The sequence below is a fragment of the Balearica regulorum genome, chromosome 4, assembly GCF_011004875.1.
Source record: "Balearica regulorum gibbericeps isolate bBalReg1 chromosome 4, bBalReg1.pri, whole genome shotgun sequence".
Classification (NCBI taxonomy): Eukaryota; Metazoa; Chordata; class Aves; order Gruiformes; family Gruidae; genus Balearica; species Balearica regulorum.
Window position 1 is genome coordinate 40,006,513 of NC_046187.1, and position 17,089 is coordinate 40,023,601.

General features: G+C 38.6%; 2 protein-coding genes across 3 annotated transcripts in view; one reads left to right on the forward strand and one right to left on the reverse strand.

Moving 5' to 3' along the window:
- Positions 1 to 711: 711 nt before the first annotated feature.
- LOC104631301 (hypothetical protein) lies at positions 712 to 10,125 on the forward strand. The gene is made up of 8 exons (XM_075751835.1): positions 712 to 1,487; positions 2,915 to 3,001; positions 3,193 to 3,426; positions 5,190 to 5,212; positions 6,107 to 6,252; positions 6,853 to 6,953; positions 7,048 to 7,149; positions 8,231 to 10,125. The coding sequence occupies exons 1-8, from the start codon at positions 942 to 944 to the stop codon at positions 9,974 to 9,976; spliced, it is 2,985 nt and encodes a 994-aa protein (XP_075607950.1). The 5' UTR covers positions 712 to 941; the 3' UTR covers positions 9,977 to 10,125.
- A 3,610-nt stretch (positions 10,126 to 13,735) lies between these two features.
- LOC104641024 (putative ATP-dependent RNA helicase DDX60) overlaps positions 13,736 to 17,089 on the reverse strand; it is a 43,693-nt gene continuing 40,339 nt past the window's right edge. For both annotated transcript variants that reach the window (XM_075751836.1, XM_075751838.1), the window contains exons 36-38: positions 16,136 to 16,287; positions 13,970 to 14,032; positions 13,736 to 13,872 (exon numbers count right to left, since the gene is read on the reverse strand). In XM_075751836.1, the coding sequence (XP_075607951.1) occupies positions 13,770 to 13,872; positions 13,970 to 14,032; positions 16,136 to 16,287 (318 nt within the window). In that variant the 3' untranslated portion in view covers positions 13,736 to 13,769. The remainder of the gene's footprint in view (positions 13,873 to 13,969; positions 14,033 to 16,135; positions 16,288 to 17,089) is intronic.

Consider the following 17,089-nt stretch of genomic DNA (forward strand, 5'->3'; position numbering starts at 1 on the left):
TCCCCTCAGTTTGTGAAAATAATGTTATTTTCAGTGTATCTTGCTTTTGCAAATACTGATTTTATGTTACCTATTGATTTACAATAAAGCTAAAATTTCAATTGAGTCCCTCTTGAGTTTGATGCATTTCAAAATATTTCAGGTGAATGATGTAATTATTAAGGCAGAACTTTGGAAGGCACAGCTCTGGGAGTAGAAACAAACTAAGACAAAAAATGAGAATGAGATGAGCACTATCCCAATTTGTCAGCATTAACAAAATCCTAAGCTTAAGTTATGATTTTGCAACTGTAGTTAGAGGTAGCTAACAACAGCCGTACCTCAGCACTGTGGAATTACTTGGCTTTAACTCTATACTTGCAGACAGGAGTAAGGACACCTCCCCCAACTGCAAACGCCTCGCTTCCCGCGGCCTCCTCGCAACGCGCAGGGCGGGAATTCCTGTCACAAAATGGCGGCGGCGCTAGGGCCCGGCAGGCGTCCCGGGCCGCAGCCGTGTGGGGGGGCGGGTCCCAGTGCCCTCTGCCCCACCCCACGCCGTCGGCGCGGCGCTGCCGGGCCACCCGCCACACACGGACAGTTCCGCGCCCCGCCCCATGGCACCGCCTCATGCCCCCCTGTCTGCTCTGACTGGAAAGCAGCGGTGTCAATCTCGGGCCTTCTCCAATCGCCGCCGCGTCTCTCCTTGCCCCCCTCCCCGCTGCCGGGTCCCACTTCCTAGGAAGTTGGCGGCGGCTGGAAGCGGTAGTCGGAGTTTGTAGCTCGTGCGGTACTTCGGTTTCTCCGCCGTGGCCTGCAGCCCCTCGGCGGTGGGGCTCGCGGCCGCCGAGCTGGAGGCAGCGGGGCAGCGGGACCAGCCGGGGGCCCCCAGCCGGCCCGCCTGCGAGCCGGGTCCGGGGCAGCAGGAGCGGCGGCCTCGGCCGCCCGCCTGCTTGTCGCAGATGGAGGCCAGCCTGACGTGCGCCGTGTGCCTGTCCCTCTTCGAGGAGCCGGTGACGCTGCCCCTCTGCTCGCACAACTTCTGCCGGGACTGCGTGCTGGAGTGCCTGGCCTCGGCCGAGGCCGCCCGCCTGCAGCAGCAGCGGGGCCAGGGGCAGGCCCGCCTCTCCCGGGGGGGACCGGGGCCGGGCGCTGGCGGCGGCGCGGCCGGCGCCCGGGTGTCGTGCCCGCTGTGCAGGAAGCTGTGCCCGCTGCCCCGCGGCGGCGCCGCCGCGCTGCCCGTCAACACCACGCTGGCGGAGGTGGTCAAGCTCTACCGCTCTGGCACGGCAGGGGCTGCCAAGGCGGGGGAGGCGGAGCAGGGGCAGGGTCCTGGCCTGCTCTCCCCGCTGGCGCTCGGGGGAACCTGTCAGAAGCATCCGAGCCGGCTGGTGCAGCTCTACTGTCGGATGTGCCGCCAGGCGGGGTGCGGGCAGTGCGTGTCTGAGGAGCACCAAGGCATCTTCCACTCCGTCAACCTCATAGACACTGTGTACCAGGAGGAAAAAGTAAGCGCGGCGCTTCCTCTCCGCGCCAGGGCTCCGGCTGGGAGGTCAGGCAGTCCCACGGAGCATCCGCCCGGGCCCCGCTTTCTTTTACTCAGAAACTCGGGGGAAAACGCAGTGCGGTGGGCAGGGGAGAGGCAGCGAGGGAGTGTGCTGCTTCCAAACAGGAGTCGGGATTTGTTTGTGGACCACTAGGGTCTGCCTTCCCCTGCTGCCGTCAGACTTCACCTACCACGTATTAGAGTATCAACAGATCTGAACCCAACTTGCCAAAGCACCTGAAGAGTTGGGGGGTTTTGGTTTGATTTTGGTTGTGGGGGTCTTTTTAATATAGAGACTTGCAGTCTTTGCTGAAAAAACACACCGATGCTAAGAGTTTCTTGTATGTCTGGATCCTGTTTTTCCAAGTTCAGGAAGATGCTAGTCCTACTAACAAAAAACAAAACCCCACACCCACAGATATTTTGTTTATAGGCTCTCTGAGCTGGCATAGGTAATTTGGGTCATAGATAATTACATATTTAGAACTAGATGGTTTAGGTAAGTAATAATTTAATAAATGTGAAACCGAAATGCGTTCCTTTTTGCATTAAGAAAGCAAGTGTCTGGTTGGTTGGCTGGTTGTAGTGGTAGTAGTTGGGCCTTTTGCTAAAACAGCTACCGTTTAGGTAGAATAAGCTTTTCGCCCCCTAATGCAAATTAGGTGCAGAGTGGCATGTCATACAGCAGTTCTGCTGTGCAGTAATTTAAACAACTGCAGGGCAGTGATGAAAAGTATAGGTATGAAAGTTTTTGTATAGCACTGACTATTCTTTAAGCCAAAAGTTGCTTTTGCACTGACTTCCCTCCTGCCTCTCCCATCACCAGTTGCGTGTCACTCAGGAATTCAGAGGAAAACAGTCTTTGCAGTACAGAGACTTTCTTAGACTTTCTACATAAAACTTAGTGATACTGTTGTGAGGTAAAGGAGGGGAAAAAGTGATAATCTTAGTTTAAAACCGAATAGAAATAATATATGGACAGCTTTCTATTTTTATCAGTGTGAGGCATAAAAAAGTGAGTATCACACAGTTGCTTGTCAAACTGGAATAACAGCATTAAAACTTAGATTGTGATAGACTTATATGTGAGGGGAGAGGTTAAAAGAAGGCTGAGGGAAACAATATTTTAACTATAAAGTAATTCTGTAGCCATTCTAGAAATATCCGTTGTAGATGAGGCTGAAAACATTGCATTGAGAGAGAATAGCAAAAGAAAGTTTATGTAACAATCCAGGAAAGCATTAAATGTTATGAAGTGATGTTTTGAACCACAACCTCTGTTTAATATGTTATATAGAACATCCCATGATGCGATTCTAGATAATCACTGAAATGCATGTATTTTACAGAGTGGATAAAGTCATAATAAGTGTTTCAATTGTCTTGCAGTTAACCTTCTTCAGCAGTCTGAAAAAAATGAGAATAATAAATGAGAAGCTGATGAATGAAATCTCAAATCAACCGAATGATATGGATGTGAGTTACAGATGCTGGATATTATATGTATATACATACATACATATATGTGTGTGTGGTTTTGTTTCTGTTATCATGGAGAGCATGGAACATACTGGTGCTTCTTGTGGCATAGGCATGCTCTGAGTATAGTTAGGGAAGTAGACATTGCTCCTGTATTTTCATCTGGTTTTATGTTCTCTTGCTTCTAGATGGTGCTGAACAATGATGCAGAGATAATTGCACTGGAATTTGGAGAAATTTTCAAAACTCTGGAAATGAAGAAACGGCAATTGCTAGAAGATGTTGAAAATCAAAGAAGTAAAAAAGAGAAAGAATATCAGATTTGGAAAAAAATGAAGGAAACTCACAAGAAGACCATTGAGAATTTTTTGAAGGATTGTGAAAAGCTTGTCCATGAGTGTGATCCTCAGCGTTTCCTGGAGGTCATGGCTTTTCTGTTATTATTTGATATTAGTTGTGTAATGAACCTCAACTGTCATATAGAGCCTGCTATAGTTTAGATTATGATAATGACTGGATCAGGAAAAACAAATTCAACAAGCGAAAAATACAGACTAAAATTATTTAACACTTCATTTTAGAAAAGTGTGAAAAACTTTCTTTGCAGCTTATCAGTGATATTTAGTGGATTCAGTAGACACTTACTTTCTTCTGAAAATTGGTGAAATGAATATTGACTGTATAGCTGTTGCTGTAACAATTGCTATATTATGCTACCAGCTGTGAAAGTAAGTTGCCTTGGTGCTGGGTAGGGAGATATTTACTAGTACTGCCTTCAAAATTCTCACACTTTTTTCATATTTATTTTCAAATGCTTTGTGTATTAAGCACTACCATTGCATTTTTAATCTTGTAAGACATTAAAAATGCTTTTTGGGGAAGAGATTGGAGCCAGAACTGATAACTTGTCTGGGCTGAACAGTGGGGTACCATGTTGGGATACCTGAGCTAAGGTGATTATACTGATTCTAAAACTTGCTGTAAACTTTGCACTGAGGTGTGCAATGGAGATCCATCAGCCGATTTAAAGCTTAGGTACTTCTGACTTACATGGTACTATGTCGTGTATACGCTTCTGTATACAAGGCTCTGAAAGTCTCTCTCATAGCATTTAAGGGAACTGCAGAGAAAAACAGTTTCTGATTTAGAGATAAGCGCTAAAGGAACCCAAGACACAAGCTTAATCTTCGTTGTTACCTAAGCTAGTATAGACCTTTTTATCTCGTTTATGTCAAACACTGTGACTGCAGTTGTATGGAATTTAGGCAGATGGTAGATATGGGGCGAAGTGCTTAAATAGCAACTGAATTTTGTGTTTTCTTTAACTTCTTTAATGTAAAGCTTATGCTTTCCTAAGAAACCACAGCACATTGCTGTTTTCTGCAAGGGGTCTCTATGCTGCCTTCAGATAAATGAGAAGCTAAGAACATAAGTTTCTGGTAATGACTCATTAAGGAAAATCTCACTTTTATCCAATGTAAAAGAAACTCCCACTTTTGGAAGAAATATTCTGACTCAGGTCATTAGTATGCTTTATACTTTGCACCTTCATGCCTGCCCCCCATAACAGCACACAACTCTTCTCAGTGAGGTGAGGTTTTGTTGTTAAGGCTCAGTATAATGAGATCACCAGGTTTTTATAGGGAAGCAGCTAGTCTATAATCCAGTCACTTTTTTCTTTTCACTACCCATTCTTTGGGAAGTGTCACTTAACGACAGTGCAGTGCGCTTCATACTGCCATTATCTGGCTGATGTAAAACTAAAATACACCTTTTTTTTAATTTCACTGTAATAGTATCTTGAGAGTAGTTAGCAGAGGCCTCCTTCACCAAGAAGTATGAAATAGTCTTTCATTTGAATGTTTACAAATATCTGAACATCTGAAATGAATTAGATAACCATATGGGTCATGATTCATGATTTGAATGCCTTCAGTTGGCTCTGAAGGAGTTCTTTTTGTCTTTAGTGCAAAATATTACAATCATTGTCCCAGACATACTTTTATTTTTTACATTTGACTGCTTTTTTTTCTTTCACTTTTTGAATGTTAACAGATTTATTTCCTATAGTTCTGTGAAATTAAAACAGGGAGTTAAGTCACTGAAGTATTTTAATAAAGCAGTAATCTTTTGAGAGTTGGAGGAAAACTCATTCATATCTTACAAATTCTTGTTTTATTTATAGGTGGCCTGTGGCTTGAATACAAGGTATATTTTTTTTTATGCTTTGTTAGTTCTCTAGTATAAGTTTAAGATTAAAAACATTGGATATGGTCAGATACAGCAACTTAAAATGAAAATGGTATTTAGTAATTAAGACACTATAATGCTTTCAGATGTTTGGATGCTCCATATTCCAAATTCTAGTACATCACTAAAATTCTTGATACATTTCCTATCTGGGATATGAGACAATTAGTCTTTTCAATTGGCTCCCTGTCAAAAACTGAGTATAGGAATTCATTAATACATGGTGATTGGAAATATTTAGATATCTTATTTAAACTTCGGAACACTGAAGCGTGCCTGGAGCGCTTACATGCTCTTAGACTTAAAAATGTCTGTACGGAGATTCTGCAGTGTCTTCATTTTTGTGTTTGCAGTGCACGTACCCTGTGTATTTCTTTCTAAAGGTTCTTAATTACATTCCTTATCACTTTTTAAGCAGAGGTTAAGAAAGAATATTGGAAATGGAGTTCTTTAAAGTATGTTGTGGCTCAGACTAACATTAGCAATGCCCTCTGAAGAAAGAGTATAATTTAAATTCAGGTATTATGTTTGGTTTTATGTTCTCTTGCTTCTAGATGGTGCTGAACAGAAAAGTGGAGGGGTTAATCTTTTTGCTGAACTACAGTCACCACTTCTTGCAGTTCTCATTACATATGAAACCTAATTCAAGTGAATCATCCAGTAGGAAGTTTTAAGAAAAAAAAAAATCTAGGAAACTTCACATTTTACTGAAGACTTACCTTTTCTGATTTCTTCTCCCTCTTAGGGATTTCTTGTTACATTTTTTGTTTATTAGGCAGGTGTGATTTAGTTGTGGGCATGTGAACCTTAAGAAAACTGTTAAAGTTTGGTTTGGGTTTTTTCCTTTTCCAGAATGAAAACTCAGCTTGACCTGATGAATATAGCATCCAGCTATGAAAAACCACCAGAGTATACTCAAAAGAAGATGGATATCAAACCTGTGGTTAATGAAATCTTGGCTTTGAAGTTAATGCCTGTTAACGTAGGCATTGTTAAAGGTAGGGAAGAGGGACTTAATGTAGGACAAGATTCAGAAAGTCATTCTAGGAACCTGCAACTTGTGGAACTAATTGCTAAGTAGTTACTAAATTACTAAACTGTCTGCATGGCAAAAGTATGCAAATGTTCAGAAAGCAACTAAGCAATTTAATGGCTAAATTCATCAGGGGCCTGTAAATGCTTTTTATGAATGTGCTTTCTCTAGAAAGTCCCTGGGCTGTATTTTTGGAAGCTGAGGGGAAGTGCTGTTATAATTTTCCTATATAATTTTCCTGTACAACTAGTATCACCACTGTTGGAAGTGTGTTGCTGAACTAGATGGGCATTTGTTGTCATGTAATATGAACATTAACTATGCTCTGATTAAATGCTTATACTCCATAGGAGAAAATGTTAGGGTTTGTATCAGAGCAGGCATCTCCAGGCATTTAGAAAACTTCTTATGCAAGCCTCTTGCTTTGTGTCACAGAAGTTTCAACAAGTACTAGGGTCTCACTTAGGGCAATATACTTTTGTTCTTAATTGGAATCTATGTTTAGATGCAGTATTTTCCATACTTAATATGCACTCCATCAGTATTCTTGTATTCTTTCTAATAGATCTACCTTCAGGAGGAAACAAGAACTCAGCAAAAAATACTCTATTTAAAAATAACACAAAGCAATGGGAGGACCAGAAGAATATACCCAACACATTTCTTGTAAGTTACTGACTATGGGGCTACAACACTGTACTATTTTGTTTATTTTGTCTTACCAAAATGAACTATAATGTCTGCTGCAAAAATTTTTCAGCCTGTAGCAGGACAGGAGGAAGCACTAGCAGACGGTAGCAGGATCTGTACTCGCTTAATGTCAATATCGGAAATGTCAGCGTTTCAAAACATGAGTCATGAGGTATGATTGAACATTTGTCGTAAGTATGGCAAAGTTACTGTTTGTTATGACACAACTTTCTAAAGAAGCTTTTATAACATTTTTCAGTTTTCTTAATACAGGTACCCTTCTAATTCTAGAATGTAAATCTGACAAGGTTATTAAAGCTGTCAGGATTTTACTCTTTATTTTTTCTTCAGAAAGCTGGAACTGAATGTTACTTCTGACTTTGGATACTTATTTTTATATTTTAGTGTGGCTTTTTGAGTCACATCTGTAGCTTTCTAATCCAAATAAGCTTCTCTGTTGCCTGTTTGAAGAGGAAGTCATCTGCCTGTCTTCTGTTTTCTGAAGAATTCACTCTTTTAAGACTACCTAAATTTCTGATAATTTGACATGAAACTGAATCCAATCTCTCTTTTGTTTCATGTCCAATGATCTAGTTATACAACTAGGTTTTTTTCACTTAATAGCAGTTCAGTGTGGGTGGCTGAGTGAGTATTGTTCTGTACAGAATGATTCTAGTTACACTTAGTGAAGTGTGGCTGGCTGTGAATCACATAATATATGTTCTGAGAATACCAATGGCAGATGATTAAATGAAAAAATTGCTTCGATCTTTTAAATATAGAATTATTTTTCTTTTGCTGTGTTATTTTGGAGAACAGCTGTTTCCTATTCCCATTGAGAATACAATTTATATAGTTATTGTATCTAGTAAAAAAACCCCCACCTAAATCACCACCTAAATTGGTTTCAGATGGTTATTTTTTATGACAATTTGAGAATTTGTCACTTTATGTCTAAGCTAGTATTTGTAGCTATTTCTGGTTTTGGCAGTGACTTTAAATAGAAGTTTCTATAGTCTCCTATTTCAAAATCTACTTTGTTATCAGGGTTCTATGTGTATCTTGTTTGATTGTTTTTAAAGAACTGTTTCCATGACTTGTTCTGCTGCCTTCTAGCAGCAGCAGCAAAATACATCAGAAATGCTATAGAATATACGAAAACTTTTCTTCAGTCTTAGGATTATATGTGAGTTTTATAACCTCTGAATCCACAAATGCTGTTTTACTTAATGGGGTTTTTGCTGTAATTGTAGGAGTTACGTTACAAATACTATATGGAACATCAGAAGCTCTCCACTGAGTTCAAGACACAAGCTTTACCTGCAAATAAAAAGTATAAATTTGTAGTTGCTGAGGCATTGAAGGATAGGTCCTCAGAAACTCCTTTTGCATCTTCACTTACCAAAGCAAATGACACAGATAAAGTAAAAATGGGAACCCTGCGAAGAGCAGATGGCTTTGAGAGAAGCTTTTCTGGAACCAGTAATCACAGCATCCCATCCACAAATATGAACTTTTCTGAAACAAATGGTAACTTAAAATTATTTCATGAGAGAAGTTCCCAGGAAGTAACCACTCCAGCTTTATCAGAAAGCTCTAAAGACTCAGTAATTAAAGAAAAATTGCCAATGCAGCCATCGGCGGTTATTGTTTCCAACGACATGGACACAAATTCTAGCACTTCAACTGGCTTAAAACCAGCAGCATCAGTAGCTGTTTCTTTTTCAAATTCAGAATTTCTAGATGTTTCTGCAGAGAAACTTTCTGCTTCACCTTTTGCTTTCAGTGCATGTAACAGCTCATTACCCAGACTTATTAAAGATGCAGGTACATCTTCCTTTAAAAAGAAAGACAGGAAATACGTTTTACCTCAGTTTTATCTGGGAAAATGTGATCATGTGGATAAAACTGATAACCAGGATGAAAACAAACTTAGAAAACATGATCCTGTAACAAAACCCACAGTTTCTGATGCTTCAACCAGTCCTAATTCAGACTTGGCAGAAAGTAAGAAGCCAAATTTTTCATTTCCCTTTGGCAGTTCAGAAGGAGATTGTTTTGCAGGATCGGGAGTCAGCAATTCATTTAAGGTTTTACCATTACCTTCACCTTTTAGCCAATCTGAGAAGCCATCAGACAAAAATACATCATCTCACATGACAGAAAAAACACTTTCTGCAAAGGAAACTACAGAATATGACACACAGAAACCACCTGTCTCACAGGAACAAAAAGCTAGTGCCTCAGAATCCATCACAGCTGTAGCTTGCAGCACTTCAGAAACCAACACTGCAGCTGGGGTGAATGATGTCTCTCAGTCCCCCCTGCTCCCTAGTAATTGTGTATTTTCCTTCAAAAATAACTGTTTTCAATTGCCTTCACCAGTATTTTCATTTGGAAGTATTGTCAGAAATACCTCTGATTTGCTGAGTTCTCCCATGTTTTTGTCCGGAAATGGTACTGAAAAAATGGAAAAAGAGACAATGAAATCTCTAGATTTAGAGGTGTTTCATCAGGAGAAGTCTGCATCTTCAGAGTGTGCAGAGCCTGCTTCTAGACATAGTCATCCAAAGTGTGAAGGTTCTTTCTTTGCCATGAACTCACCTAAGAAAACAGAAAGTGCAGAAGTGCTTGCTGATAGTAATTCTTCCTGTAGTCAGCCTTTATTCAGTTCAGTTGTCCTTCCTGTTAAATATGAGAATGCCTCTTCCACTCAACCTATTATTACAGCAGCAAACCAACAAACAGAGGTAAAAGACGAAGAAAGTGAAACTGTTGCTGAAAATAACTCTTCCTGTCCTGGGAGGGAAGATGAACCCAAATCTGTATCGTTTCAGAACACAGCTTGTTCTGTTCCTGGCACGTGCAATGATCCATCATTAGGAGGTTCTGTGCTTACAGTAAATGAGGCAGGAGGAATGCCGAGTGACAGTGATTCTGACACTGAAGAGCTGAGTCAAATATCCATCTCTACTGATACCAGCAGCGTATCAGAATAGTTTTCGGTTGTCGAAGACAATATATCTACTAGAAGAAAATTAGAGACATGAAGAGAGAGAGTGAAATGGCAGATAACTATACTTAAATAAGCTGGAGTTAAATAAATGCTACTTAACACATTAAAAAGTGGGAATACCTGTGCTTTTAACAGCTGTTAAATTCTCCCTGATTCTTGCCAATTGAAGTATCCCAGTGTTAGAACCATAACTGCTTATCAGCAAGTACAATGTACCAAAGTGATTTTTATAGTACAAACCGAAACTGAAGAAAGAACTGAACATGTTGTGTCTTGTTATAAAGACATAAGTATGACCACATAGGCTGTATCTTTAAGAGCGCAGATCTTCTGAGAAGTGCCACTGGGGTGTATGTGGGTGGCAGGGGCTGCGGTGTCCCAGAAGGTGGGTTCAGTGAAGCGTGGGCAGCAGAAGCAGTGTATTGCTGTTTTGGCACAGCAGCACTTGCACCAGGGTTAGCTCAGTAAGGAGAGTTCAGCCAACAGCTTTCACCTCATAGGCAGGGAGGGAGCAGAGCTATGGGGAAGACAAAGGGTGTTGAAGGGCATTACTGAAAATTGTTTTGTGTATCTGACTTTGGCTGTTTTCTCTTTCTATGATGTATTTAATGTACATTGAAGGCATAACTTCTAGTGTAATTTCAATAATTTCTCTTAAGCATTTGAAATTGAAACACCACATCAATTTTCTTACACGTTGCAGAAGGGAGCCAGCTATGCTTCTGAAATGCTGCCTTTCTGAAAAGTAACCATCACAATTTTCAGTTCCTTTTGGCAGCAGCTTAGGAATCAGTGGACAGATATTAACTTGTTGGTTTGATTCTCCTAATGCTTTCATCTAGCTTTTAAAACGCAAAACCTCCTTTTAAAATTTGTGTAGCGACAGGAAAAAAAAAGGAAAACGGCACTTCTCACTGTAAGTATTCATGATCCAGAACTCCTTGGATTTTGAGTTTGTGAAATATGACACAAAGTGAGGATTAAAAAAGACCATCTTTTCTAATTTATTAAGCCTTTTGTTGCATCCAAGAGAGAATTGTGCTTTAGCTATTGGAATATGTAAACAGTAGTACTATTTCAGATTAAAGCTCTATTTCATTTAGTGTTCACTCTCCAGCAAGAGCTGGTGCCAGATTTCAAATAAATTAATCCTGCATTAGGTAGGTAGATCAACTATCAAGTATTAGATCAGAATGTTTAATATCCCTTCAGAATTTTTCACTGGCAACTAGATAGTTGCTTTTTTTTATTTCCTAATATCCAAATTATTTTTGTAACTTCATAGGAGAAATACCACTTAAATTTAAATCTCTCCAAGGCTTTCCAATATATTTACTGTGACAGAATACTATTCTTGGTTTAGGAAACATTGACCTAATTTTGATTTGTGTTAAATTCTTGGCCTCAGTTTTTCTGTGGCAGTGCATTTCTCTATTAAATCCGCTGGAAAATAGTTTCTAGAATTTATAAAACTTGCTAATCTTCCCTTTGCATCTGCATTATAGTAGGGAAGGTGGTGAAAAATCTCTTTATTGTTAGTTTTATAGTTCTTTATGTTAATCTAAGTATTACTGTATTTCAGTTTTCTCCTAAGAATTGTTCTGCTTTTATCTCTAGACATTCTTGTCATGTTCTATTGCGTGTGTAGGAGACAAGTGTTAAAAAGGTACTAAGTGAAATTACTGGGAGACAAAGGCTGAGTATGACAATAATGGCAGAGAGCATCATGGCTGGAGGTTGATCTCACTATAATGAAAACGAGGGAAATGGAGCAATTTTAGAGAGACTAGATAAGGCATCTATAAAATTTGTTGCCAGAAGGTTGTAGAAAAATGTTTGTTTTCTGCTACAGTGACCAAAAAAAAAAAATCCTAGTGGGTTAGGGTTATTAAGAAACTCTATTGAATTTCTTAAAATTGCTTATTTTTGACATATCTTCTGTTCTTTTACAGTGTTTCATGAGAGTTTCGGTAAAGTTAAACTTAAAAGGAGATACTTCATCTTTTAGTGAAAAGACACCGTTATAAAATCATAAAGCAAATAAACAATGATACACTGTTTTTAAAAGCAGAAATTGTTGGGCTGTGGGTTCAATAGAGTCCTAGGACTGCTTTTCAAGCATGGTGAGTTGTCAAGGGCATTATAGCTCAGCATTCAGGTTTTACAGGGGGAGATAAGCAGTCAGCAGGATATTTTATTTACAATATGTCACAGTAATATTACAGTCCACCCAGATATGAAATCAGAATTATAGAATTTTTTTTTAATATTTTCACAGGTTGATTCTGTGGTCATTTTGACTTAATCGCTTTGTCATCTTTCACTATTGACTCCTTACTAAAAGCCATACCAGGAGTAATCAACAAAGTGAAATGTTGATTACTGTTACTGATGCTTTAAGAGACATTACAGACTTCAGCATATAAAATTAGTACCCTAATCACTTCTACCCTAGTTGAGTAACAGTTGTGCAAGATTTATCTACGTATGGCATGACTTGCCAGACAGTAAAGAATAATTTGAGTAAATTTTATTGTCCAAGCAGAGTTAAAGCAGTCTTTTCTGCCACTGTGCTCCATTTCTGTCATAATTTTGATTCACACATTAAAAAACTGGAAGGAAAAAAAAGAGTTTAAGTCAGTCAGTGGGAGCACAGGAGCACTTCCTGACTCCAAACAGGTTTTCCCCCCAGTATCTCCTACCAACATGTTGTGTGTGTAGTGCTGCTTAAAGAGATTTCACGTTAAAGACTTCATCAGTGATCACTAGATGAACACCAGAGCTAATTGGAAGAAATGGGATTCTAAATTGTCCTTGATGCACCTTTTGCGTATTATCAATAGAGAATAACTTCTGTCACTATCTTGGTCATCATTATAAAACTGTATATTGCAATGAGGACACTTTCCTAGGTTATCTAAATATTACTATGTGTGTATATATATTTTTTTTCAGACTATGAGTAGACTAATATTTAGTGTTAAACTGAAGAATTTTCAGGAGTAGTGTGAAAATACTGCTGGAAGCTTTGCTCTTTCTAGAAAAAAACCAAGAAAATAGTTAGGGATAGTTATTTTACTAAACTCAGTAATTTGTATTGTAAGGGACTTTTTGACAAGTATGCTAGAGGTGTCCTGGATCTTTCTGACTCTTAAGGATACAAGAGGTGAAAATGAAGCAATTCTACATATGGTTGAAACATTTTATTAATCAAAATTCACCATACTGATATAAAATCCTGTTTATACTTAAAATTTTTTAGACTAAAATTGCAGACCAGTTTAAAAGCTTTTATAATGCTTCATGAAGGTACTACTTCGTAACTTCGTAAAATATTTGGAAAATAATTAGAACAATTTATTATTATAGTTGCCAAAGTAATTGTGGAACATCCTTCACAAATGGGCTGAAAGTTTCAGTGCTGTCCTACTGAGGCTGATCTCACCAGCTGTCAGAACTGACATTTATTCAGTGTATTTGAGAACTGTCTTAACATACATATCACTGCCTGGAAAAAAAATGTGCAATTGAAAGATAAGTGCAATTACCTAGGTTTGTCATCTATTAGAAACAATTATTTAGTTGACATTGGAGCTACTAAAATGTCAGTGTGTAAAGATTAATTTTTTTAAGTAAACTTTGTATTACTAATATTGGATATTACTAAAGCTTTATTATGAAACACATTTAATAACTTAGATCTTGTCACTTCCTAACTTAAAAGGTAGCTGATCCATGTAGTAAAGTATTATGCACTGCTGCTTTTTTTTCCCCCTTCAGATAGCACACTTCAGTTTCTCTTCATAGATTTCACCCAGTTGCTGAAATGCCAGCAGAACATTATCATTTGGATCATCACATAGTTCACTCAGTGATGTTCTGTTTAGAGAAAAAAAAAAAAAAAGCATTGTTTCATTTTAAGTTGCTTTCAAGATGAAATAGATATTGTATATTAAAAAGCACAAGTTTACCATACCCAATAGACTTAATGAGGAGTGAAAAATCCTTGAGTGCGTAGTAAGCATCTCCTTCATTTAACCTAAAGAAAGAAAAAAATTCTAATGGATATGCACTATAACATACTGTTTCACCTTTAATAAAGCCTGCCATGTAGGCTGGGTAAGCATGCAGAGAGTATATCCCATGGCCTCAAACACTGACATACTGGTTCATATAGTTATTATTAGAATAACTGTAGGCTTAAAATAATAATGCTATAGAGGCACATGTTTCTATAATTATACTAAACATATAAAAGACTCATGAGTAATATTTGGAAAGAGTAATTTATTAATTCTATCTTGGGAACGTGGTTTCAACTGAATAACCTGTCACAGCTAACTGGAAGGCTACACTTGAGACAAATCTGCTGGGTAAATTGAGCAGGAGATAGATGATGAAGACCCTATATTTTGCAAAAAGGAAATAAACTCAGTTCCTATTAATTAAGAATACCATTGTGTTGAAAAGAATAGAATTATAGCCTTGTTTGGGCTGGAAGGGACATTTAAAGATCATCTAAGTCCAACCCCTCTGCCATGGGCAGAGACATCTTTCACTAGACCAGCTTGATAGAATCAAAGAATGTGATTCTATAATCAGTGTATTTCCTCATCTCTTGGTAATGTGGCATTAGTACCAAACTCTGCTATTGTAACTATAACAATGCGTGAAATGCCTGGTCTAATTGTTCTTATTAGAATGTTCTTTGAAGAGCTTACAAAAAAGTAGGTAACACTATGCTCCCAACAGCACCTTGAGGGAGCAGAGTGAGGTACTATTTTCTTACTCATAAATAAAAGCTACTGGCTACGAGCATGAAGGCAAAATAAAGAGACTTGATAGAGTAGCTGGGAGAGGGAGCTTGCGGTTGAGCTCTTTTTTTTTTGAGCTGAGGTTGGGAATAAAACAGATATATGAGTGGCTTCATTAAGAACTGCAAGCTAGAAAATTTATAAAGAGATGGATTTAACAAGTTACAGGAGGTTACAGAAGGCCAGTGAGATTCAAAGGTGAAAGTGATAATGATGAAAATGACAAGACATCACATTTAGCAGGTGCATGTCTAGAAGACTGAAGAGCATTGAAGATGGTAAGAGCAAAAGAAAGAAAATCTCAAATTTAGCTTCTGAGAAGAAGAAATAGAAGACTGATGCAGTTTCTAAGTTGCTTAATTAGGAAGGTGAAAGTGTCTCAAAGATTATTTGTTTGGAGCTGTATCAAGTGTAAGAACTTGACAGGCTCTTCAGAAGTATTTTGGGGGTTTTTTGGGGTTTTTTCCACAGTGAAAAAGTTCAGGAAAGTCCCTGAAATGAGGAAGCCCCATGCAGTAGTCTAGAAGATGGTAACATAGTAGCAAAGAGATTTCAAAAGTTTGGTCAAATAATAAAGACAGGAACAGATTAAAGGAGGAGTTCATGATCAGTGTTAAAAGAAGCAGGCAAGAGAGTGCAAAAGGTAAGATTAAAACTGCAGTTTTGAAAAAGCTAGAGCACAAGTGATCCAGGAGGAAAGAAGAGAGGAAAATTGCATGTACCACAGACTTAATCATGAAAATATGATGAGATATGGCAGTGGTTGACCAGCTTGGGCATGGAGGTTTTGGTGAGTTGTTTTTTTGAGGGTTTTTTTTTCCTTTAAAGAGAGAGGATAGTATGACTGAATTATCAGGACAAGTTGCTAAATGCTTATAAAAGTTTAGGAAAAGGGGAAGTATTGGAGCAATACTGATACAAATACTGAATTACTGGCAAATTTTGCTTTGCTACTGTGAAAGTCAGGTTTCTATGGTGACAGTCCTCCTTCACCAGAGAAGAGGTTATGTGTTGGATGCAGCAAGCAATGAGAAGTAGTTTGAGATCATGCCACTGTTTGGTCAAAATAATCTGTGTCACTGAAGTCAAGATTTCCTATTTACAGTAGTATTTTGAATACCCAGCTAATACTTTACAGCCATTGCCATTGGACTTAATGTAGTATATGTTTTATTCTCATTAAAATATTCAATGAATCTAATCATATTTAACAGCTATTCCATCCCTAAGTTCTGGTGGGAGAAGGCTTTAAAAACAAAAAGATGTTCTTGTGTACCATACTGTAAACAATGCTGCAGTTTAACTGTATTTAAAATGGTAGTACATACCAGTTATCAGTTGTCAATGCAATCAAAGAACCATGCTTATAGAAGTCCAGTGCATATGCATTGAGTGGCTGCCTCCTTCCTTGATTATCATACTTGTTCAAATAAAGCAGGGGACAGTTTGTGACGTTAATTCCAAGGGAACGCAAGACAGCCTAAAAAAAAAAAAAAAAAAAGCTGAATAACTGTTGTGGTTTTGTTTATATGCCTATTTTGTCAAACCTGCACCTTTATACCCACAGCTGGAACGTTCCACACTTCTAATCCTGGACCACTCCAAAAATCTGTACAAGTACATGCAGGCTGGAGACATAGGAGAGATTTGTTAGTAAAGTGACTTACACTGCCAGTGCAGCTCTGGGATGCTCTGAGTAATTTAAAGTTTGACTAGGCCACTGGGATTTCTCTTGGAGTTTTAGATGAGTAATTTTCCATATGCATAGATCATGTATTCAGACTCTCTCACTGAGGCTTTGAATGTATTAATCAACCTTAAGCATAGAACATTTCAAGGGTGAAAGTGAATTTCAAATCCCTGGTTGCAGGATTTTAATTTTTTTCTATTACAGGATTGAGTTGTGTGATAATTCCCGAACGCTACAAAGCCCGTGTAGACAACTACAGGAAAATGCAAGCTGACAGTAAACATGTTGATGTATATTGCAATTAAGCTAATTCATATGCTAACACGATCACTGAAATCCTAGTTGAGAAGCAAATGATCAGTACAATCATGCATCCTTTTGCTAGGATCCTTGAGACTACTATGTGCTTGATTGTAAAAAAAAACCCAAACAGGCATACACACAAAAAAAAAAACCCCAAACAAACTCCTGATGTGGAGAAAACAAACTGGGGATATGGTTTAAATATGAAATTTTGGAGTAATTTACTTGTCTCAGAGGCAAAAGGAACAGAGGCCTTGCAAGAAAGCAAACTATTCACAGATTTTTTCTT